We start from the raw sequence: 25,640 nt of genomic DNA on the forward strand, positions 1-25,640 counted from the left end.
AACTGCATTGCCAGAAGGAAAAATTGCATCCCTCACTGCAATGGTCATGCTGTAATTTTATGTGGGGGCTAGGCCCAAATTACTTCCAGTTGCATTTCTGAGTATTTAAACTAGAAAACTGCTTCAATAAAGGATTTCTTTGGCGCTGAGAGGATTTAACACTGAGAGGCGTTGAACAACTGCATCTTCACTGAAGTCTGTGCTGTTTAAGGTTCTGTAAGCCATCAAAATCCTGTATTTCTGTCTTGGCTCTGAATCTCGTTGAAGTCAGTGGGAAAATGCTTGGATGGCTGCAGGACAGGAACCTCTTAACAGACCTTTGTTAGCCTGTTATATCTTGTTTTCTGACAAATCCAGATGCACAGTAGGAAGCAGTTTATCCTGAATGTATCAAAAAATGCCAAAGTGTGAACCTATGTGACATTCACAGGGGCAAGCTGGGGGCACAGAACCAAGTTCTGTTCAGTATTTTTGCCTTTCACTTCCATAGCCTGCATATAATTGACATAAATTTACCAACCCAAGCTAAGTGCCACCACCTCTCTGTGGGGACTGAAACAAAGAATTTATTCTCTCCGAGTATGAATTTAAATATATGTGAGAGGGATGGGCTATCTAAAAGGCTGTTCCCACAAGAGCTTTCTCTGGCATAATATTTCACTGTTACTCCTCAGAGTACACTCATCTGGAAACACTGAAGAGAGGACAGTACAGAGATCCCAGCATATATGGTGAAGATGTGAATTTAGATGGAAAGAAGGGAATTAAATACTCCTCTTTCTTTTCCTTCTCTTTTTGAGGGAGGAGTGGTGAGGAACTAATGATATACACAACTAGAACAACAAATCAATAGTTCTGCTGACTCGAGGACTAAATTAAATTTGTTCAGTTCTTGACTGAGTCAGTATTGTTTCTAATAAAAACCAGTGGTTTATTTTAATTGAAATAAATAGCCCATTTTCAGGCATTTTGTTCTTTAATCTTTCATTTGTGCCTCTTTTAAATACTTTCCTCTGAAATGGCAGCTTTGGCTCATCTATTTGCTGTTTCCAAAGTATTGCTATTTAATTTGACAGACAAGTTTTCTATTAATACCTTTCAGACAGAGGTGATACCAGATTTTGCTGGCAATATTTTTTTTAATTTCCATAAGGGAACTGTTTATCACTGGGATCACAGAGTAATTTTACGTCATATGATTTTTACCTTTCCTTTCTCCTCTCTGATAATATTCATCTCAGTAGTGAAACCAGTACTGTATTCAGTGGGCTCTGGGTCAAGCCCTGAATTTACTTACAGGCATTACAGTAACTGATTCAAGACTGTTCCTAACCTGCATCTTCTTGAACTTTCCCCTTTTAGTTTCATCTCTCAACACCTACAGTATATCTTTTTTTTCTTTATAGTTTCCATTTAACATTGCCACAGCTGCTGCTGCCAGAGCACATGATGATGAAAAAGGAAGAGAAGCATGCATTCTTAGGGTTTCTGCACATACTTGCATAGAGTAACTATGTGGGGGGATGATCTCTTAAGACTACATGGTCTACCTCCCACTCAAAGCAGAAGTTTACTTTGAAGTCAAGTTCAGTGTCAAACTGAAATAAGTTGCTGAGCATCTCACAGAGCTGAGTTTTGAGTATCTGCACTGATTAAAAATCTTGAATTTCTTCAGCCCTTGTTCTTGTTCTTGTTCTTACTATGTTGAGCTTTTTTTTTTATGCATGTGTGGAAATTCCTTGCTCTCCTACAGTTTCTAAATTGAACTAGGATATTTTAAAAATTGTAATGTGGAGTGAGTTCTAGAAAGATTTTTGTTTCTTGCAGTGGAAGTGCACATTTGAAGGTAATCCTATATAACAATAGTCAAATAATCCCATACACAGCAATCCTGGAGGCAGCAAAGAAGTGTGCAATCAGCTGCTCTAAACTGCAGGACTGTATTAGCTTTTTCAGTGGTAGAAAGAAGTCATGGTTACATAAAACATCTAGAAGATGGATTTTGCTAATAATAGTTAACTTGGTGGCAGAGTTGGTATTGTTTGGGGCTTTTTTTTTGGTTTTGTATCACAGGGCAAAGATCTCTACACATGACTGCACTGAGATATAACATTTCCTATTTCAAAAATATTTCCCTGTTTAAAATAGTGGTGGTTTGTGCCATGATGTATTAGTTAGATTTAAACACTCCAGTCTTTAGGGTAAATGCTTCAAGATGAGGGCATACAGTCAATGCTTTTTTCAAATGTCTGAAAGATAGTTAAAAGAGAACTCCCACAAAATGCCAAACTTATAGGATGATGAGATCTGATTCTGTTTTGGCTGGGACTATTAAAGAGTTGTGTGGCTAAATCTGTTGTCAGCTGTAATTAACACTTTCTGCTTCAGTTTATGTGAACCTTTGCAGCTGTTGAAGAAAAAGGTGTCTTTGCCTCTTAGTCAAGCAATGTACAAGATGAATTACACTAGAGTATATGATGTGCAAAAACAGGTGACAGAGCTGTGTGATTAGCAACTGAATTAGGAAAGGAAGTGCAAGTGACTTACTTCTTCATATTGATTGCCTCCTACAGTCACTGGATTGTGAAAGTGGAATTTATTCAACAGAAGTCCTTGAGAGATAAAAAAATCATACATGGATTTATTTTGTAGTCTGCTTGGAAGCTGTATTTATGTAATTTAGAAAGATCCACTGAATCAGTTTTAAGTGATGTACAATCCAACCCAAAATTTATTGAGGCCTATGCCATTCTGCCATTGTCTGCTTAAGTCACTACAGCCATGAATACATGCAATGTATTATTTAAATGTGTAAGTTGACACATACTATTTACAGGATTTAGAAGGGGAAAGAGCATGAATTATACAACAGAGAGCTTTCAGCACGCTGCAGAGCTGAATTTTTTTCATGCCAAATAAAGACACCCATTAACATTAAAAAAAAAAAAAAAAAGGAGTCCGTGAGTACTTAGATAACTGAGCAGACCATCATGCCCATTTGTCCTGCTGTTAGCAGTGAGTTTAGTGAAGATTTCACTGGGTGGTAGGAAAAGCACATGTGGGCTGAATCAGAGGACTGCGACAGTGTGTTTTACACTGAAACAGATTCAGGTAATTGATGTAGTGAAGCTAGCCTTGAGTGAGGCTATGATTCTTCCAAATTTGATGTAACTTAGTTTGACAAAGAGGCAGAGGTATCAGCATTGCCACTACTGTTATAAGTGTGGGAATTTGAGGATAACAAGTCTGAGCTGTCCAGAGCCTTTGCTGAGACTTACAGGAATGTACAGGAGAACCCCAACCAGTGAGAAATGCTTCCTACTGAGTTGCAAGTCAATCCCACAAAGCAGATGCGGGGAAGCCCGGGCCTTTCTAGCTCTGGTGTTCAGAAAGCAACTTTTAATTTCCTTTAATCATAAGTACAGCTATTGTGAAATACAGAATACAGAATTAAGCAGGTTGGAAAAGACCTTTGAGAACATAAAGTCCAACCTATCACCCAACACCATCTAATCAACTAAACCATGGCACTAATTGCCTCATCCATTCTCTTTTTAGACACTTCCAGAGATGGTGACTCCACCACCTCTCTGGGAGGTTATGCTAAAGTGAGTACTATGCGGTCTTGATAATCTTTTAAAGGTTGAAATCAGGATGTGCAAATTTAGCAAAATAAACTTTCAAAATGGGCATGACGCTTTTTTTTTTCCTTTTATTTTTTTCTTCAAAAGCCATCAAAATAGCTGTTATTTTATGTCCTGGAAACTGTCAGGAACCTATAGCTAAACATACAATAATACAGGAGCAGAAAAAAAATGTTATGCCAGCAGTTTATGTTGTTATTAATTCTGTTGTTTTGTTGTGTTTTGTTTTTTTTTCTTTTTACAGTGTATCGTATTCAGTGCATGTCTCTGAGGATTACCCAGGTACAGTGCAATGTTCTTGTCCATGGCACATGTGTACATGTTACCACAACTGGCTATATTCATATGATAATATCTGAAAGGGTGTTGATGTCTTCCAGGTACATCCTTGTGATAATAATTTTCCATTAGTTAAATTATATTCACAGTCATTTCTCCTTTTGAGGCATCATTTATGATTTGGGTCAGGGTGAGAAACCCTAGTTCACAAGTTTGCAGACTGGAGCTTGTAATGATTTCCTTGTCTGGAGCCAACAGCGATAGGAGTGAGAAAACACTCAGCTTGTCTTTGGCATGGTAGATAAGGTCTGATCTTTCAAGGGGCTAAGCAGTCTGGCACAGGGCCAGCAAAGCATTTCTGCATTAGACCTTAATGAGTCTACTCATGTTCTTCAAGCTAAACTTGTAGACTAAGCGTTGGAAGCTTCTCAGGGTCGGTTGGAGCCATGGGTGTGTGTATGGATATGTCTTTAGTAACACAGCTTGCAAAGCTGTTACTAGCTGCTCAGTCCTGCCTCCCTCCCTACTCTGAACTGGCTTGGCAAAAGCATTTGTGTAACTGTGTGTCCAATGTGAACATGAGCAATTATTCATATGAAAGACAACCAGATGAACAAAGTTAGTTTTCAGCTAGCTTATTTCCCTGATTTCCTTCACAAAAAGACTGCAGAGATATTTCAGGTGGCACAAAGGTTCATGGAAGTAGGAGAGAGAAGTAGGTATAAGGGGAAACAGGTTATGTGGAAGTAGAGGTACCTGGTTGTAGGGTAGGAATTGCACCATGTTGTGTATATTGCATCTGGGATTACTTACTATTGTAAGTACCACGAATGCTATGAAACCTTCTGTCCTTTTTGATCTTCATCAGTAAGATCTCTGTAATTCCTTGTTCCTCTTAAAATCACTAAAGATGCGAGGCTTTGGTCTTCTTCACTTACAAGCAGTAGACTGCATCTGTTCAAAACACTAGTTTGAAGCAGATACAGATGGAAATCAACATCAGCAGTGATGCTGAAATGGAATGCTAACAGCCTTTATGAGAGTTTTTTTACCACTACAATCTACTACTGCCAATAATCTATTCAAAATGTAGTAATGGGGGGAACTGAGATTCATAAAATACACAGACCAGTGATAACTTGATTTACTGGTTACTCCATTGACCTGACAATGAATAGAGGCACTAACAGCTGAAAAAAGTTTTCTTCATATGATATTAACAGTTAATTCTATAAAACATCATAAAACTTGATCTTGGGAACCCCTAGCTAAAAAGCAAGCTGGAGCACGGAACCAGCAGTAACTCCCACAACATGAGATCTCACCTTCTGGGCAAACTCTTCTACCTAACAGATCTCTGACTTCACTTACAAATCATGTTTGCAGCATGCCCTGGTGGCTTACAAGCCTGTGACTTTGATGACTCTAAAAACTAGGAAATATTCTCTGCTGTCACCCCCTGTATTTTAAAGGCAGATAAACTATTTTACGCTGTAGGTAAATTGGCAACAGATGGCATAAACCAGCAGGACATGCTTGCTGATTAAAATTTAACCCTTAAAGGCCTTGGAAGACCAGTTTTCCTTCATATCTAAAGCTTTTGTAGGATATATGTTTCCGTTGTGATGATGAAGTATTCAGTTTGTTAGGAATAATAATGACTCCTTGCCATTTTACAGCTATCATCCTAAAAATACTCATTTTGACTTGGTGAGCCAAATCCTTTGTCTCCTGTGTTTGTCCTAAATCTCTTAATGTTACTGATGACTGTGGTTCTCTTCTCTGGCATGTATTTTAATGGCTATTTCAGGACATACCAGAGTATGATGATATCAAGTCTGGGAAATGCTGTGCTGAACTTCAAGTATTACTGCTAGTAGAGATACTTCAGAACAGCACATGCTCATAAAATTTAATTTCTCACATCATAAATCTCACAGATCAAGGTTTAAGTCCATTAGTCCATACCAAAGTTGTGTCCTCTGAAGATTAAGAGTGTGTAATATGTGGTGGAGCAAATATGGAAATCTAAGAGAAGGCTGTCAGAGGTGATCATCAGCTAAATTATTAATGCATGTGATAAACATATGAAAATAGAAGAGATTAAGCTAATATACAAATTTAGTTTATTCTGCCAAAAGTCATACAATAAAAAATAAATTTTAGACACTGCAAGAGGAGCTTTGAGTAATGGGTATACTCTAACTTCTGGCATTGCTGTTATATATGCAGTGTCACCACTTTGGCCATGATAGCATTATGTAGCTATTTCTGAACTGCTCCATAAAGCATTAAAAGACTGCAAACATGAGCATTAAATCATACCTATGGTAATTATAATATGATAACTTTCAATATGGAAGGGGTTTGAAAGTTTCAGAGTTATCAGTGAAAGCTAAGGATATACTCAGAAAGGCACATTGAAGAACTTGATAGGAATGATGTTGAGACAATAATGTCTCAAAGTTGTACATACATCTCTGAAATGGTAAAAATATCACTGAATGTTTTAGAGGCAGGTTATAACAGTTTCATCAAAATGTCTCTGTAACTGTTTTCTCATAACATGGACATAACTGGGGAAAAATAATGCTCCTAAGGAGTAGTTACAGAGTAAAACATCAGTGAGTACACTAAAGTCCCATTAATATAAGCATATCATGACTCCTGTGAGAACCATTACAGCATCAGGTATTTTGGTAATGAATACGTGTTCAGAGTTACAATGTGCTGGCTTGTGTGAAGTTATAACTTGTAGAACTGCTATAGCCTTTTATTCCAGTGAGTTGTGCATTTTAGCCATGTTATCAGAAACATGATTTTCTTAGACCTCATTAGACTGCGGTAGAGACAGAGAGAATCAGTTTGTCAATGAGTATTTTTCTGCATCCATCCACTAGGTCCAGATACTAAGTCCTCCGCTTGAGAGGTGCTCCTTGGTGTAGTGTGTTAGAAACTGGGTGTTGAAGAAAGCAACAAAATTAAATATTTTAATTTCAAGTTATATTGGCCTGATGGAAGGAAAGGAAAAAAAAAAAGCCCTAATGGCTGCCAAAGAGAAAAAAAACAAACCAAAGACAAAAACAAAACCTTGGCAGTGAAAGTCATATTACCCAGTTGCTGAGGAAGAACAACAATGGACATAAGAGTAAAATTAGAACCTATAAAACCTCTAACTGCGCAGTCAGTTTTTCTATATATCTTGGTAATTGTCTTTTCTGCACAGCACATACTATGTTTTTCCTACTTTTTCACACAGCAGTGAGTTTTAGCACATGGATTTCCTTTCCCCCATCCATATATTGGTGGTAGATACATTTAGACGCAAACAGCAACTGCTATTTTGCCTCATTATGCTCATTATACTCCCAAACCTGTAACAGCAATGGGCCTGCCTGTATGGTATATGCCCAGATCCATCCAGCATGGCTGACTGTAGACAGAAGTTATGACAGCAAGGTGGAGTGTGCAAATTAAGGCAGGGGTTTGTGGAGAGGGTGAGATGCAGCTGTCCTGAAGGTATAGCTCACAGACAGTCTAGCCAACAGACAAAAGCAGGAGAAGGAGTGAATGCTGGCAAGTGGCTGAGGATACCCCATTTTATTCACATAATTCTATGGCTCTAAAATAAATCCCTGTGCCAAGTACGTAGCCAAACATGCACAGACTGAGCTGGTGGAGCAGATTGTTCTGCTTACCAGGATGCAGTGCTCAGAGAAATGTGGTGTCAGCCTTTTGCAGCAATTGCCTGCATGCAATATAAGTACCTTGAGCCAAGTACAGATCACACAGATTATCTTGCAGGGAAGCACAGGAGTAGAAGTGAGTGACAGTGTGAGACAGTGTCAGACTGGGTAAATACATGTGAACATGGCAGAAAGGCTGTTTTCACAAGCTGGGAAAACCCGACTTGTCTTTCATGTTCAGCTGTACAGCTGCTACTTTGCAAAGACAGCATGGCACATCTGTGTGAGAAAGGGCGGCAGCAGTGCCAGGGTTTTATCTTGATATAAGCTGCTAAGAACCTCTGTAATACAAATACTAATATTGCTGGATTTACTGCCCAATTAACATTAACATCTTTAACATTTCCCTGCAAACACTGGTCAAAGGGTTTGGGATTGCAGCCATGTCTCATGGGAGTGTTCAGAATTATGATAGGTCAAGTCCTTCTCTCAGTTCTTTCATCTGTCTCTTTATCTGCTGTAGAGCATAAGTTTCAATTCAGCCCAGATTAGTAGAAAACAAAATCTTACTACTTTCATAGGCAGTTAAGTAGCAATTCATGCAAAATTAGCTTCAGCGGATAATACCTAAAAGCTTACTGTTCCTTCTTTGTTGTTAGTAAATGTCCAGTTGAAAATCAAAAAAGTAAACCAAACACCAAAAAAACTAAACCCCACACACCTCTCAGCTGGATCCTGCATTTTGTAAGAAGTTTTGGGGTAGACTTTCCATGGTCATATCCATACCTAACATTTTTGTTAAGGGAAGGATTTTTTTGTTGTTCTTGAATCAGGCACAGAAAAGATTCTCTGCTGATTAGAAAATACTTCAAACAACCTTTACATGACTAGACAACATGAGGCACAGGCATTTTATATAATAGTCTCTTAACATCCATCTTAGAACAAATCTTCATTTTCAAAAAGATTGGCTCAAACTTCCATAAGCCTTGCAGGACAGTTTGGAGCAGTGCTTGTTGTGATTCATGAAAGCCATTGCATTGGATTCCAGGGATTTGCTTGTATAAAATTTGAGATGGAATCTGCCATTCTTTCAGTATTTTTTTTCTTGTTAGCATCTCACAAGAAAAAAAAGCCCAGCACACCAGGAAGACAATAGTGCTTGGCTTCCATTACTGCCTGGGAAATGGTTTCTTATGGTACAAGGGTGGGATGGGTGATGTGGGAATGGGCTTGCAGAACACAGCTGGACTTCACCATGTGAGGTGTTTTTCTTTCATAGATAACACTTATGTTTCCAGTTCTGATAACGATGAAGATGTGTTAGTTACAACAGAGCCAATTCCAGTAATTTTCCACCAAATTGCTACAGGTAATCTTATGTCCCAAGTATTTTATGAAGCTCATACTCTGTGAGGAAAGACTAGGTGCTGCCTGGACTTGAAGGAAGATATGTTAATGTGTGCAGCTATACAGATAGCTATTTTGGTGTAGTATTGCTGTAGCAAATTGTCCTTCATTTCAGAATGGAAGAAATTAAAATATGAGCATGGCCACAATTATGTAGGCAGGATGTGTTTTATTCTTTTAATGTCTTAAAATTTAATGCTTAAAACTTCACTAAATCTTCACCATTGGGGGTGAAGCAGTCTATTGCTACCGTTGCCTCTGGTGAATTATTTCAGAAAATTTCAAACAAATGGTTCAGCTGTGTCACTAAAATAGAGTATAGAAAAAAACCCTAGAAACAAACCCAACATTTTCCTCCAGTAATTTTGGTATCCTTTTGTTTTAAATTATTTCCATGCTTTCAAAAAGTATTTGATACCTGAACAGGTTTGCTTTTCAGACATACAGGCACATTTACACAGTATATAACCAAGATTTGTGCATTCTCTGTAGAGAGTTTTTAGATTTTTCAGCAGACAAATTCCCTGATGATCTTAGGCTGCAGAAGAAACTGCACAGAGCAGTCTTAATTCTGGCAGTTCTTCAGATAGGAACACTTGACTTTGCAGCATTTTTATTATTATTACAATGCTTTAGGGCTTTTTTTGCATAACACAGAATAAATTTGAATTCCACTGGAAAACCAATATGATCTTCAGTCTCTGATCTCATTTATACCGATGTAAATCAAGAATAGCTTTACTGAACTCAGTGCAGAAGCACTGTAACAAAAGTGACCATTAACATGTAAGACGTGTAAGATAAATAAGACGTGTAAGATGAATACAAACAGCAAATATTTCTGTAACTTAAATAAAGCCTGTCATTTAACACAGACAACGCCTCTATATTTTGTATAGAAGAGGATCTGATTTAATTTTGCTGAGGGGTTTTAATTTTTCATTCTTTTATGAAGTATACAAATTGATGAATGACACTAAATTGAAAATCACAGATTGGCAAAAACAAATCTAGATGGACCAGCTGAGCTTCATTTCAGTTAAAAGTATGAGTCTTCTGAGAAGTAGGGGCTTCTTAATTTTATATTGTTATATTGTAAACTTTTCAATGCTTTTCATATCTGTAACATATCTCTGCTGTTGCAGCTAAGTATTTAAAGTCTGCATATGCAAAGTTATTTCACCTTTTTCACAAATGTCCCCTGTTTTCCCTTTTCTTTTAAGAATTAAGAAAAACCAGTGATGTCAACTATTGCTTGTCCATAAAATCAAAATTGCAGAGGGAGAATGGAGAGGTAGGTGTTTCATATACGCGTGTATTAATGGACGTTATTTTAAGAAACAACAGAAAATAATGAAATACAAAGGTTTACCATTGATTTCCTAGCAAATGTGTGCTTAGGCAAACTGTATACGTGAACATCCTTTAGAAAACGAGTGGTAGTTCTCTGGATTTCATGCTTGGATTAATCAGTGAATCACTTAGCTGGAAAAGGGGTGTCCTAAAAATACACTTCTCTTGGAGAAGTAGGCCGTGATGATGATCATAATGACCTTTTAACCTACTCTTTCACATAGAGACCACATCCCATTTATCAGCTCACTGCTTCTCTGTGGGGCCTACAGCAGCCCCCAGTGAGGCTTTAGACCTCTGTATTACTCTAGTCACTGCACATGGCATCTGGAGTATTATTTCCTTCCAGTCATAGTTGTATTTCTGCTGTTCCAATGGAATGGTGGGTCCCTTGATCAGTCTCACTGTGACATTAACTCAAGAACTGACACTGATATGAAGTGTACAGGGCATCGCTGTGTTACAGGCTCAAAAAAGTACCACTCAGGCTCATACCCCAAGCACGAAATCATGCATTATATTAAGAATTCAGGTGCTTTACGTAAAGACTTTCTCTGCTATGGGTGAGTGGTGAGTTTCTTGTCGACTGCCTTTTAGGCTCTGATCTGTATTTGATTCTGGAAGTGGGAAGTAAGTGTGCCCAGATACACAAATGTGTATGACTGAGTTTCTCAGTAAAACCTGATTTGATATAAAAAGCTGCACTGGAAGCACTTCGCATTCAGTGCATGGTAAACATCATAAATCTATAAGTGCAAGAATAATTTACCCATGTGATGAATAGCTTGAAATATAGTTAGCTTCTGTGGGACAGAATTTGAACTTTCAGTTTGTTTTTGGTTGAAAGAGGTACTTAAATGTGAAAGTACTGACTAAAACAAGCACTTAAAAAAATAATCTTTAACACTGACCGTTTCTGTTGGCTGGACAGTTAGAGATTTGGTTAGGATAGGATGGGTTTGTCACAATTCTGATGTAGGAGTTTCACTTCTCTTTGGTCAGAGTTGAATTTTTCTTCAGTTTTGTTCAGTTTGAACACAAACTTTGCCTTGAGCTAAGGTTATTATAAAACAAAGATGACTAAAGCAAGCTTGTTTCTCTTCAGTGAAGTAGAAGCAGAAATTATTTCTATGCTTTGTTGCTGTGAAATTGGCTGAAATACAAATTTTATTCTATGTATACCTGGAGTGGATAGAGAAGGAATTAGAGACAAAGGTTAGGAAATAGGATTAAAATGTTTGACCAAAGAAACTAGTGATGAGTACATTTCATATTTACAAATATATCGGATTTAGACATACTCTCTATTCTTTGATTCATACATCTGATTTCTGTTCCATCATGACAGTTCTGTGTGGGACATAATACAAAATAACCAGTAAGTACATCATGTTTAGGTTGAAGTGAGAGATTATGATTTTAACAGGTGTTCTTTAGAGGATCCCTGACAACACAGGGCCTGGAAATAACACATGAATTGTGGGAATCAAGAATTATTATCTTCAAGCAATTGCTTAATTACAAGTAAAAGTTCCATTTGTGGGAAGCAGAATATAATGCTTCAACTCATGCTGAGCTGCAGCCTGTACCAGGATCAAGCTCTATTAACTGGAGTGCATTTATTCACAGAGCAGCCTATTTAGAGCAGGTTTTTACTTAGGTAAACATACTACTTTCTAATCCTTAGTTTTCAAAGTCTTAGAACACAGCTAGCCAGAAAATTAAGTTCGAACTTTTCTGGCAACAGTCTGGAACTTCTGTTAAAAATAATGATTTAAAAGCAATGTATCTGTTTTTCACAGAAAGGAACTTGAGAGTTCCCATGCTTATACTTCAATTATTTCCTTAAACTACTAGAACTGGTTTACCAGAACAAAGTAAATTAAAGCTTTATTAGGTCACTGAAACACCAAATGACTTAAGTCTAAAATATGTCCTGGTGGTTGAATTATGCTTTGTTTGCCAAGAGCACAAAGTGAAATAACCCTGCATATTCTACTGAATTCTCCAGTTCCTTGTAATACCACACTGTGTCTGGAGCCAGAGAGAATATTATTTCTCCACCATGGAGTGTTGTTATGTGCCTAGTTAGTAGCTACTTCTTTGGTCTGATAGGTCATAATTATTAAAACAGGCCCTTTCTGGAAAAATGATTCTAAGAGATCTCTTAATATAGAATGCTATGAGGTTATAGGTAAAAAGACAATTTGTGTAGTCATACTTAGGGCTATAAATGCAAGATATGTATATCGCTTGTATCATTGCTAACTTTCCTTTTTTATTAAGGAGTCATGGCACAACAGCACAGTTGAAGAGGACTCTGAAGGAGATAATGATTCTGAGGAATTTTATTATGGAGGACAGGTAATAAAGGAGATTTTTGCACAAATTTTAAGAAATTAATAGTTGAAAGCTTCTGTTGTTAATTTCATTTCAAATGTAAAAAAAAAGAATTTCTCATGTTTGTTCAACATTGAAGAGAATGCTATGTATGTATACACACAGTATTTTGTAGCAAAAATGTTAAATGTTACACTGTGTAATTATATGACATTTAAAATAAGATTAGCTTGTTTGCTTGTGCAAAGTTGTGAAAAAACAAAAAAGCATGTATGCTTCAGAACATTTGAAAACATAAGCCAGTTGCTTACTTCCAAGAAATAGATATTCACTCTTTAAAGCTTGTCCTATTGTTGATACAGATAGGAAGTTGAGCTGGATCCAAATATTTTTCCTTCTGGAGCATTGCTATTTTGTAAAGTTAAGAGCACTGCAATTTGATGGTAAAAATGGATATTGCAAAGCAATTTTGATCTAGGCAATAGTCTGTTCTTTCTCTGAGTCCTACAGTTTAATTTACCTTGAAAAATACTGCATATTTTAAGATAAACGTACTGCTTTGTGTCTCTCCTTCTTGTTCCTTCAGCAAAATTAGTTATTAGTGCATCCTCGTATGTATTGGGAAATAAAATTTCTTCATCTTTTGCTTTTGCAATGTCAATAGAGTGCTTCATGCTGTTAGTCTGTTTGTTCAGATTTTTCTTATATTTTTAAGTTGTTGCCCCAAAGGATTAAATTCTTACTTATGTTACTGGAACTGTTTATTTCTATGAACATTTTAGTGAATTATGAATCTTGTTTATGAATCACTGTCTCAGCCTTGAGGCCGAAGCCATCCATGCCCTGGCTGCTGAGCCAAGGTTGCAGGAGCATGCTAGCAGTGACAGCAGGTTGGGTTAGAGCAGAGTGCAAGGGACGCTGGCGAGCTGACATTGCTAAGCCTCTTGCAGAGTCAGCAGCACAGTGAGGTTTGAACATAAAATGCATGTTGAGCTGCTTTATTTAAAAAAACAACAAACCAACAAAACAAAGCATGCCCCTAAAGCTATTAGACGTGATACTGAAACTGGAACTGAAAGAATGTATTTTCAGTGTCAGAAATAACTGACAAAGGGTATTGTCTGGCTAACTTTAGAAATGAGTGCAGGAGTTGCCTCTTCTCTGCTGCTGACTCTTACAGCTGGAGAGGGTCACATACACATACTTCACAAAGCACAATGTGTTATTGTAGAATATTCTGAATTTGCCCTGTGGTGGTGAGTTGTGTGTACTGGCTCCATTTTTCAACTCTGCAGAAAGGGCTCTAACCTCAAGGTGAAGAGTGAGGCAGCAAACAGCTGGTAGCACTTGTTTCTTGAACCAGTACTAATATGTCTGTTAAAGGATATTTGCCATTGCTCAAATTAATGAATATTAACACTGCCTATGAGATATGAACACAGAGAGCAGTACCTTAGTTTTCAGGGTGTAAAAGGTGTATATTAGGCAATCCTGATTAGAATTTAGTTGCCTTATTTGAAGTGGAAACTACATTGTATTGAATTGTCTTTTTGGTTTTTTTAATACATGTAATTGAAGGAATTATAACTGACAAAATGCAATTAAACCAGTAATAAAAAATAAAATGTGACTGTGATTGTCTTGTGTATAGCATATTGAAAAAGTAAAGAGAGGAAACATAAAATAGTCATAGAAGGCATATTAAACAAGACAAAAAAGGAGATACTGAATGTAAACTTTCATGATTAGTAAGACAGTATTCTAAGGGAGACATGTAGAACTGAAGAAAATATTGAAGAAAATATTAAGGATTCAGAAAACAAATAGGAAGTCACGTGATGTGCAAATTTCCTTAAGAGGTAAACAGAACAGTTTCTTTTCCAAACCAAGTGATTGTAAGAGTTATTAAGTGAGCACTAGGTGTATTGGGAAGACAAAATAATTGACTGTATATGCAACGAACGAGCAAGACTGGCTGCTTCATTAGAGACAAGTGTGTGCTTGCCCACGGAAAATGGGGACAAAAACACTGATTCTATCAGCTAGAGGGAATAGGTGCCAGTGTAATTATGTGCAATGCAATGGGGAATGGTGGAAGTCAGGGATAATTCTTAATATTTCTAAGTGTTTACAGCTGGAAAGGCAAGAGAGCAGCTGATGGTGAAGCAGGGACCATGGAAGATGGGAAATGGCATTTTATGGGCAGTGGAAACAAGACAGAAACTTTTGGTCATAAATGAAATGTTTTTATGTGTTTCCTAGGTACCTGTTTGTAATGCTCCCTAAGGATTTAATGGATAAATACTTTAAAGTAGCTAAGTGAATCAATAGCCTAAGTCCTACTGATTTTCAGTGGGATTTGGGTTTGCAAGTCACTTAATCCACTTTGTAATTATGAAGGACAAAATAATCTCAATCAGGTCTCAGATTAAAAAACAGACTTTCTAAACACAGGCCCTTCAGACACAACAAAATTAACAGATATTTTTTGACTCTTTGTTAGTTCTTTCTTCGAATCCCTGTCTTCTACATCTGCCAATGAGAACAGGAGAGTGAAACAGTAATACTACTGCCTTTGGCTCTCTCCTTGTCTCTTGTGCTTCAGTTATAGGACATACAGATATAGGACATGCAGATATACAAAACTGGCAGTCTTCTTCATGTAACTGTGGCACTAGTTTGGGAGTGAAAAATCCCATACGTGGTTTTACAGTTTGCCAGAGCACTGCTTTGTTTCCTTTTTGAGTTCATAACCTCTGACCATCAGAAAACAGATTGGGAAAAGTATTTTGCTGAGCAGTTGAGTGTTCTGCTTGGTGTTTTTTTGATTTTATTATTATTGGTATGTAAGAATGATTTTAAAAATGTAATTTAGGACCAACAAAGGTGGCGAGTGAAACACAGCTAGAACTCCTGAAGTGGTTACCGTGCTGTTGTTGGAAGCAGGACAGCAATTACTTATGCATCTTTAAAGAAATCATCTTTGAGTGATGAGTGTGTAAAAAGATTGGTTTTACCTAAAGTGGGAAAAAAAGTTATAATGAGTTTTTTCTTCTAGCTCTCTTCTATTTGTAGCACTGTTCTGACATGCCTGCCCAAACAAGGGAGGGGTGTTTGGTTTATACCTTTCTGGATATGAGTGTGATTGATATCTCTGATAAACACATGCTCATGCTATGCTGATAAATTCTGTGCCTTATATTTGAAGAATTCTAAGTCTAATCAAATTATTCTTTGCTAATTAATACATGGAAGAAGTGGTCAGCTGATTATTATTTTAATTACATTGACATTTATTTGATTAGATTGAAAAGCACATCTCTTGACATCAGAGCTAAAAGTGTTGCAGCACTGGTCTCCTGGAGATTTGGATGTAGAAAAGAAGAACTACAGTTAAATACAATTCTTCAATAGCAAGAATTCTCCACAGGATTTCCTGTATAAGGAGATATATAGATATATAAATAAGTCTAAGGGGATAAATTGCACTCTTGTGCTTTGCTCTATGAAATTTCTCAAAGATACAAGTCTAATCGTCCTCCAGTTTCTGAATCTGTCCAGACCTAAGTTCATTAATTTTTGTGGAATTACTGTCATTCTAGTTGTTGTAAAGTTAGGTTCACACAGTCAGGAGCATATTGCCTTAAAAAGAAGGTAGTAATAGACTGGAAATAGATTGGTTTGGGCCTTTGTAGAAAACAGGAGAGTGTTAATTATTTAGACCTCATAAAGTCCAATCAAACTAGCTCACAAGTTTTGTAGTGTAAGCACTAGCGTGATGTTTCCCATTTTTCATGTAGAGTTTGAAAAAATATGGAGATGATGTCTAATACATGTCTCTTTAAATCTTCTCTGGTAAAATATTTAAAATGGAAAAGTATCTTTTATTTTTTTTTTTTTATGTAATATCATTGCACTGATAGATAGAATGCAGCCAGTGGATAGAGTGAAAGTGTAATGTAGATGCTGAGATACTTGGTTTACAAAGTATTTTCATGCTTCTCTTGTTCAGCTCAAGTTGTGTGGCTAAAGTGTATGACATGACAAACAAGGGGAAGCAAACCTTTGTCTTGTAGTGGTCAAACTGGCATGATATGACTGAGGAGATCTGGTTCTTTTACTTAGCACTTCTAACATGCGCAAATCTCCCAGAACAAAACCCAGGACAAGACAGGACAGAGAGATGAGTCCTTTGCAACTTCTCTTCCCACAAACAGGAATGGGAACCTCAAAAAATTTCAATGCATAGGTGCGTGTATGGCAGATCTCGTTGCTTAGCAGAGTTAGACCACCTCAGTGCTTCAGCTTATCAACAGTGTCCTTTCTCTGTGTGGGATTAAGGAATCTTTATGCAGCATATTTTGCTGGGGGAACTTTCAAGAGCCTTGATCAGGTACCAGTAATAAATAAACAAGAACTCCTAGGATGTTTTTTTCCCTGGTAGGTGAGCTATGATGGAGAACTTCACAAGCACCCACAGCTGGAGGCTGATTTGACAGCAGTAAGAGAGATCTATGGACCTAATGCAGTATCTCTCAGGTATGTCACTAAACTTTCCATATTGTGGAATTTTTAACATTTTGTAGATTGAGTTCCTTGTGAACCTTCCCTGACTACCAAAGCACAAATCTTTCCTGGTGATTTCTACGTACTGTGTGGCAAAAGGAAGGAGCACTGCTGACTAGAAGTAATGCTGGTTTTGTTTTTCAGTTTATGTGGTGAGTACTGATAGAATGGCTGTGCTGAGAACAAGCCCTAGAAGCTTGTTCCAAAATGTCACTGTCTTTTGCAGCTGAGTCAGTATTTGACTGGCTTCTGTATTTTGTTGAAAATTACTATTCATCATACCTTTGTTAAACTCCTTTTCTGTCATCTTCTGTCTTTTACTTGAAGGTGAACAGGAAGAACAATAAGAGATTTAATAAATGTTTTCCCTGGGTAATATTGTAGGAATTGTATTTACCTCGTCTGTAAAACCAAAGAGGAGATGCTTTGTGGATGGGAGGAGTGATGAAATATTCTCTGTTGTCATCACAAGAGAGACAATAAGAAACGAGCTGTGTTAGCAGTGAACAAGAATTCTGTCAGATTGGAAAGCTTTCTAACTGAGTGAATCTTAAGTATCCTACACAGGGAAGTGGTGGAACGTAAATCAGAGGTGGATTGCAGAGTATTTACACAAAAATTCTGTTGGACATATATGAATGTGCATGCTATAAGGCATAGTTATATGAAATCTTTAGTAAGCTTTGGACATTTTATAACTTCAATTTTCATGTACTTAATAAGTTCATAGAAATAACAGGTAGTCAAGATCTAACAGATCTGCCAGATGTAGTACAAAGAAAGATGTAGTACAAACCAAGTAATAAAATACATAGAAGATGATGACCTTAGCCAATACATATATTGCAAGTAACAATTCCCATTAAGTTCTAAACAATAAACAGCTAGTTTCATCTAAGAAGAGAGAGCTTGTCTGTAACTATGGTGTACCATGCTGTTTCAATTTAAAGTAGAAATTTCATTTCATTTTGAGGACCTGAAGAACTGAAATATCTGTACATGAATTTAGTAAATGAATGAGCTAAGTGTTTAGTAGTCTTATTGATAACTATGAAATTGAGAATACCTTGATGATAGGCTCTCTTAAGCCCCTAAAATGTAAACATTATATGTAGCTTTTCAAAAACTTTGATAGTGGATAAACCATTCAGTGGGTGGAGAACTTCACTGTCCAGAGGCAGGTTTTCTGTGAGTTATAGGAGGTCAGTGAGCCCCTCTACAGCTCTGGGTGAGTGACTTCTGGAGCAGGTGTCTAGGTGGTTGGGAAACCATGTAACACAGCCCTGGCCAAACGTTTACCTGCCATGTGTGTGTCTATGTGGACACACATTATCTAGAGAGAGATTTTGGGTTTACCCTTACCAGAGACAACCACTAGAAGGGGTTACCTCCACCACTACATTTGCAAGTGTGAGCTAGGTACTACCTTGGGCTGAGAGGCCACTTCTGTGAGAGCCACTTATGTTTCCAAAAATATTTTTGTATTTTAAAATCACCTTTCAATTTATTTAGGTACTTCTGTACCTTATTGAGGTACTGCTTCTGTACACTTAAACTTAGTGTAGTTTAATGGAAAGTCGTGCAAGTCTCTGTGAGAACAAGCATATAAACGCATCATAAAGAAAGCATAGTGCCTAGATGCTAATCACAAAAATTGAGAATGATTGTACTTTCACAGCATTTTCCACTTAAGTAATTTAAATTAAGTATTTTAAACTAAAAGGAAAGGAATTTTTTTTATTTAGGTTATGATTAAGTATTTTCTAGACCTAGTTTTTACAAGTTTTCAAGTACTTTGAGGAAGGGCAGTCAGAATGAGTCAGAAAGTAAGAGGCACAAAGGTCACACATGAAATTTAAGACTTCAGATGCCAATGAAACACCAAGGAGTGCAAGTTAAATCTGGTACTTGGGAATTCCAGCAATACTACATACAACAGGAAAAAAACAACTATTGCCTTGAGTACGTAATAGGGAAATCTTTATGATTTTGCAAACAAATGCTTGAATTCATGAAGCAAACCCATGGATAACAATAGTATGCCATGTTATTGTAATTTGCCAGGCTGTGTTTTATTTGGATTCAATGATTTGTCTCAAGCCTCCTCTTGGGTTACTGGCTGTTAACTTGAAATAGTTTTGAAAGTTAACTAAGGGTTTCTTTTGTCATAAGTGGGAGCATCATGTGACCATTGTTGTTTCCTTGATTTATTTGTGCAATACATGAGACAAAATTGCTTACCAGCAACTGAGAGAATATTTGGGGGAATTAGCAGAAAAAAAGATTTAGCACGTTTAAGCAAGATCCTTTGAAAGAAGGCTTCAGTGCAGCAGATGGTCACCTACTGGGAATATTGATCCAATCTATGTAACTGTGTGTGTTTTATAACTATTCTGAATTTATAGACATGTTTATCCTTTGTAGAATTCTTCCTGTTACAGTTACTCCTGGGCTGAGGAGTATCTTAAAGAGCTCTAATGTAATGTGATTATTTCCTTGCAGGGAATATGGAGCCATTGATGATGTAGATATTGATCTGCATATTGATGTTAGCTTTCTTGATGTAAGTAATCTGATCACAGAATTGTATAATGAACATTAATACCTATTTAATTCTGCTACAAATCAGACTCTTTAGAGAACCAGTGAGACTTCTCTTTTTCAGAGACTTGATCTTCACAAAGTGGCTGCCGAATTATTGAATGTTATTCATTGGAAAGGTTCCCTTTTCCTTTTATGATCACACTGTTAAAATACTTTACAGGCTTTTATTTACTGCATGTGTATTTCCTTTCAAAAATGCATTGTGAATGGTAAATGTTTTAACTGATACAACTTGTCCAGAGAAGGGCAACAAAGCTGGTGAGGGGTTTGGAGCACGAACCCTATGAGGAGAGGCTGAAGGAGCTCGGATTGCTTAGGCTGGAGAAGAGGAGACTCAGAGGAGACCTTCTTGCTGTCTATAACTACCTGAAGGGAGGTTGTAGCCAGGTGGGAGTTGGTCTCTTCTCCCAAGCAGCCAGCACCAGAACAAGATGACACAGTCTCAAGCTGCGCCAGGGGAGGTTTAGGTTGGATGTTAGGAAGAAGCTCTTCATAGAAAGAGTGACTGGCCATTGGAATGTGCTGCCCAGGGAGGTGGTGGACTTGATGATCTTGAAGGTCTTTTCCAACCTGGTTAATTCTATTCTATTCTATTCTATTCTATTCTAGTCTAGTCTAGTCTAGTCTAGTCTAGTCTATTCTATTCATGTATTTTAGTTAGATGAAAGCACTTCATAGAGTCTAGAGGGAAAAAGACCTTGGCTGGAGCTCTCCTGTGCGCTTTTCAACATCTGCAACTCATGAGAGAAATGCTTGAGTGGCATAGGAGACAGAGAACAGTGGTGCTGTTGACTGGCAGCATGGGATCTGTAACATCTATGCTGTCATTAACTCCACACTTCCTCACCTCATCTGTGCAGTAGTCTCCTGTTCTCCTCTAGACAGAGAATAAAAATGTGTGTTTTTAGGAACACTGCTAGCTTCTGCACAGATATGTCATATTCTTAGCTCAACACAGCATGCAAGATAGTTGTTCTTCAGGTTTTCTAAAATTTAAGAAAAACTGATTGTACCTTGAATTACTTTAATTGGTCTTAAGGAGCCTTTTGGCCTGTGCTATGGAATGAGTTTCTATTCCATCTTTATTTGTTCTTTTGCGTCTCAGCTTTGAAGCAGCATCTTTTGATATGTGGGAATGTGTCTGCCTCTTCTGTAGATGTAGTGTCGTGTGTAAACCTGTGCTCAGTTTAAATGAGTATCCTCAAGAACTGGAAGGAGTCTAACACTGCTCTTAGGGGCATCAGCATTCAATAGCTTGTCCAAAGTCTCTAATTTAAAGTTGTAGTAGATGTTCCACAACTGCATAGATGTGTGGTGTCGATAAAACCCTAAAGCTAAAGCAGACTGACAAAATGCAGCAGTTCCTTATGACAGCTAACAATGTCTAATCTTTTCTTTTTATCTTGAACTAGGAAGAGATTGCTGTGGCTTGGGATGTAATGCGCACAGAGCCTATAGTAGTGCGATTGCACTGTTCACTTACACAGTACTTAAATGGTCCAGGTCAGTCACCTGTGTGTTCTTTATGTGCCTTGTGTGATGTCTCAGTCTGAGCCATCGACTAGGTCATCAGTGCTCATTCACTGCCAAATCTTTGATCCTGCATATGCTTAGATATACTTGCTGAGAGTATTCCTACTGATTTGAAACATGGCTAGACCCTCAATAATGATGCAAGCATCTAATTTTTAAACATTTTTTAGGTTGATTTTTGGAACCTGATATCCCTGATACCCTTCGAAACATAATTGCTTCCCCTAGGAATTAGGGTTAAAGAATAAAGATCTACATTTTCTAGTATGTGATTTCCTGATTTTTGGAAACCAAGCATCATCTGCACCAGTTATTTCTAATAAAGTATGCATACAGAGATGTGTGCAACACATTAATATGCCCTTTTTCACATATTTGAAGAATCATACCATTATAATTATAATTTCAGCTTATGATTTTTATGACTGTGTGCTAATCTTTAGTCTTGAATGAGTTGTCAAGTGAATAAAGCTTCCTCACAAGAGTAAAAATGGTCAGATTCTGATTCTGAAGATGTGGATTTAGATAGTCATTCTTGTAGTTAATACCTTGTCTCATTACTGTACTTTGGACCATTTCTCCCATTTTCGTTAGAAACCTGTCCGAGATGAGGATGAGTCAGCCTTTGGAGGTACCAGGCTGTTTCTTCTGGCTGTAGAGCTTAGATAGCAGCTGTAGTCAAGATATCAGATTTTAAGATTGTTAGTATAGGAATGATGATTCTCACTGAAAGTATTCTCTCTAAAAAATGGGATTATATTTGAATAATAGCATTAGAGAAAGGGCTTTGAAGTAAGTGAAAGTGGATGTGCAGGTTAGATACATTGCATTTTATTTTAAAATTTAATTCATTAAAATGGAGTTAAAAGATTAACTTTGACATTCTGAATAACACCTGACCTTCTGAATGATCAGAATAATAGAGATTTTGAGGTACTGACTTATTTTTTGTAGTATAATTTTAACTAACACCAGACTTCTTGTTTTCATTCCTTTTTTGTTTTACTGTATTCATTACCACCTTGTGTAATAGTAAGGATAAAGTCTGTTCATGCTTGTAATACCTGTTGGCTGTTGTCCTGCCTTAAGAACCTGAGGCTCTCTCAACAAGTGCTGGATTCCATCTGACACTTCTATCTAGTAAATTATATTAAAGGATTTTAGTAATACCAGGAGCTAGTTTCCATCCTTTACTCCTCGCACTTTCAGTTTTCTGATGGATGAATATGGATATACCAATGTTAGGATGGGTCTTGAGGAAAATTCAGGGTAGTCCTGGGCCACTGGAATACAGATATTAAACTTGTAGGTGATGGATCTTGTATTTAAATTCTCTCTTCCTTCCAGGTACTGATTAATTCAGTTTATTCCACTCTGCGTTTTCTTCATAGTCACTGAAACTGTATGTTTAAAGACTACTTCCTTGGGAAAAAAATGAAGAGAGAAATTACCAGTCCAGATCCACTTAATCTGATGCTGATAGTACTTGGCATAACATAAAAAGCAAAGAAACATTTTTGTAATTAAAATTAATAGGAAGTGCTACATTTGGAAGAATTCCATGCTCATTTGTAAAAATGCAAAATATGTTGTCTGTTATTCAAAAAATGCCCATTCATTTCCTCATATAATGAGGAATCATATAATTAAATGATACGTCCACTTTCACCACTGCTTCAGAGGCATTGTCTGTAGTAGAGGTCCAGATAGAACAAGGTTCTTAAATATGACTTACATGGTCATGTATTCTTTGGTATTGCTGTTAGTTCAGATATCAACAATGTCTGCTTTTTCTATAGTGCCAACTGTGGATGTATTTCAGATCTCTACTAAGGAAAGATTCGGCCTGGGACATCAGCTGAAAAAGTAAGTCTTGAAAAGTGTAACCCTCTAGTTTTAGGCAAATATTATATGCTTTTTAATTTCTGGACTATGTCAAGTAGGTGGTCATGATGGTTGGTACAAAGTGTTTTAAACTTGTTTTTCTTTAAATGAAAAGTAACAGAATTTGCCTTTTTAAGTTCAGTTTTGACAGTTGTTGAGGAGAACCTGAGTTGTGCTGCCCGCCAGGGTTTTCTGTCACTTTGCTGCCATTTAGGAATTAAACTACAAAAGTTCAGAAGACTGAGCTGGGAGTGTTCAATTTAATCTTTCTGCTTCGATGGTGAAGCCTCCAGAGCAGGAATCTTTTTTGAGCATCATACATACCCTAAGGGGGCTATGCTTTCATAGTGGCCTCTAGGCTATACCACAGTAATTAGGCCATGTGTATTTTGAGGACAAGAGGAAAGAATAGTTGAAAAAATAGCTGTTACAATTCAATTTAATACAATTTTGCAGGTTCATAGTTTCACATATGCATAAATATCTGACCATCACACATTAGAACTCTTTAAGAAAAATACAGTCTTTGCTGCTTGGTGTTTGAAGAAATTCAGTGCAGTGTTTTCATAATCTTGGAAATGAAGCAATATTATTAACATCTCTGTGGTACATGACTTTGATGAAAAAAAAGAAAATTAAGCACTCTCCAGATATGAACAATCTCTTACAGCATTTCAGTACTTACACTGTCTCTGATTTGTGTACTGAGTTATTATTAAATATTCCCATAAGGTATTTTCAGGGACATAGCTTCATAATTCACAGTTGAGCAGTAGTCAGAATGCCCATGAACTCCATGGCCCCTCATGGCTATGGCAACAGGATATGGACCTTTGAAGAGTCACTAAATTTTTTATCAAATCTGTGACAAATCCTGCTTTCACGTTATCAGTCGAAGACCCCCATGGCTAGGTTAGAGTCACAGAATAATTTAGTTTGGAAGTAACTGTAGGAGTTCACCCAGTGTAACCTCCTGCTCCAAATAACACTAACCGTACAGCTATGTTAATTTACTCAGAGACGCAGGCAACAGAGGTGTGAAATATCCAGCCTTTATGGGCAACCTATCATACTTAACTACTCTTCTTGTAGGTGTCTTCTTTTTATAGTCTTTGGTTTTTAGCTTTCCTTGCCACAAGTTGTGACCATTGCCTTTTGCATCTCTGGGAAGTGCCTGGCTCTGTCTTCTTTGTAAATCCTCTTGGATATTGTAATATTCAACATCCTTACTGTAATGTTTGTGCCATAGAAGAATATGCTTCAGCTTCAGCAGTGTGGACCTTGTAGCCTACCTTTGTAGTCACTGGTAAGGCAAATGGATGTAGTTGGATAAAATATCTCTGAATCACTTTGTCTCTAGATCTCCTTGAGTGGCATACCTGCATGAGTCTTGCAGTGATTGTTTATGCAGATTGTATATTCAATAGGAGTTTGGAGTAAATTAATTTTGTGTGGGGAAAAAAACCAACAACAAATATTTTTGAGGAACTGAGGTGCCAAATCATCAGTCCATGTACAGTACATGACAGAAAAGCTCTGCCTGTATAGTCAGGACATTGCATTGTGTCACCTGTGTGGTGAACAGATAGACCCTAGTATTACAGTGAATGTGTCCTAGCTAGGTCAAGAAAATATTTTTTTCTTTCTTTATTTGCAGGATCATGCAGACATTTGTTACACAACAGTGGAAGAACAGCAAAGAGAAATCTAATTGTACGCACAATAAGAAGGTGTCCGACAAAAAGGTGAAATCTCCTCTGCACATCTTTTCTACGTTGCGCAGGTAATAGCAAAGAAAATGAACTGTTAAGACTACATTCTTTTGAAAAATCCATGGCAGACTTCACAAGCTGAAATGTTGACTTTTCTCCACAGAGATGTGCTCTATTTATATCTTACCTCATGGGTTTCCAGTCTTTTCCTTGCATGACATCAAAAGGGAAGTGGGTACTACTGCAGCTTCTGAGTCTGTTTGAAGGAATAGCATTTCAGTGCCCTGCTCTCTGGAACCTCCATGTTTCATCTAGATAGGAAATTATTAATTTTATATTATTTAACTTCTTGTATTTGTATCTTCATAATTTGTGATCATTTGGCTGTTACTTAATTAGCAAGAATATAAATATGAGTAATATCGATAAGTAATACATAAATTACGTAATATTTATATTGGAAAAAACTTGTGATTGTCTGTTATTTCCACAACTGTGTATATTTTCAATTATTTTAAACTACAGTGGTCATTAATGAAAGACTGATTTTCGGAGATGCTGAGCATCTGTCCCTTTCCACTGTTTGAGTGCTTTAATATTCACTGCTTCTGAAACGGAGAAACAGAATT

At 37.1% G+C, this 25,640-nt stretch overlaps 1 protein-coding gene across 2 annotated transcripts in view; it reads left to right on the forward strand.

The window, feature by feature from the left end:
* The window catches only part of PARP8 (poly(ADP-ribose) polymerase family member 8), a 123,044-nt gene that overhangs the window by 50,655 nt on the left and 46,749 nt on the right, over window positions 1-25,640 (forward strand). Inside the window, exons 3-11 of one of the 2 annotated variants that reach the window (XM_054178667.1) lie at window positions 3,889-3,926; window positions 8,892-8,981; window positions 10,243-10,313; window positions 12,659-12,736; window positions 17,157-17,251; window positions 19,781-19,841; window positions 21,295-21,385; window positions 23,215-23,281; window positions 24,957-25,082. In XM_054178667.1, coding sequence (XP_054034642.1) covers window positions 3,889-3,926; window positions 8,892-8,981; window positions 10,243-10,313; window positions 12,659-12,736; window positions 17,157-17,251; window positions 19,781-19,841; window positions 21,295-21,385; window positions 23,215-23,281; window positions 24,957-25,082 — 717 coding nt within the window. The remainder of the gene's footprint in view (window positions 1-3,888; window positions 3,927-8,891; window positions 8,982-10,242; window positions 10,314-12,658; window positions 12,737-17,156; window positions 17,252-19,780; window positions 19,842-21,294; window positions 21,386-23,214; window positions 23,282-24,956; window positions 25,083-25,640) is intronic. The other variant, XM_054178668.1, reaches the window with a different exon arrangement.

Source organism: Dryobates pubescens, chromosome Z, assembly GCF_014839835.1.
Source record: "Dryobates pubescens isolate bDryPub1 chromosome Z, bDryPub1.pri, whole genome shotgun sequence".
Lineage (NCBI taxonomy): Eukaryota > Metazoa > Chordata > Aves > Piciformes > Picidae > Dryobates > Dryobates pubescens.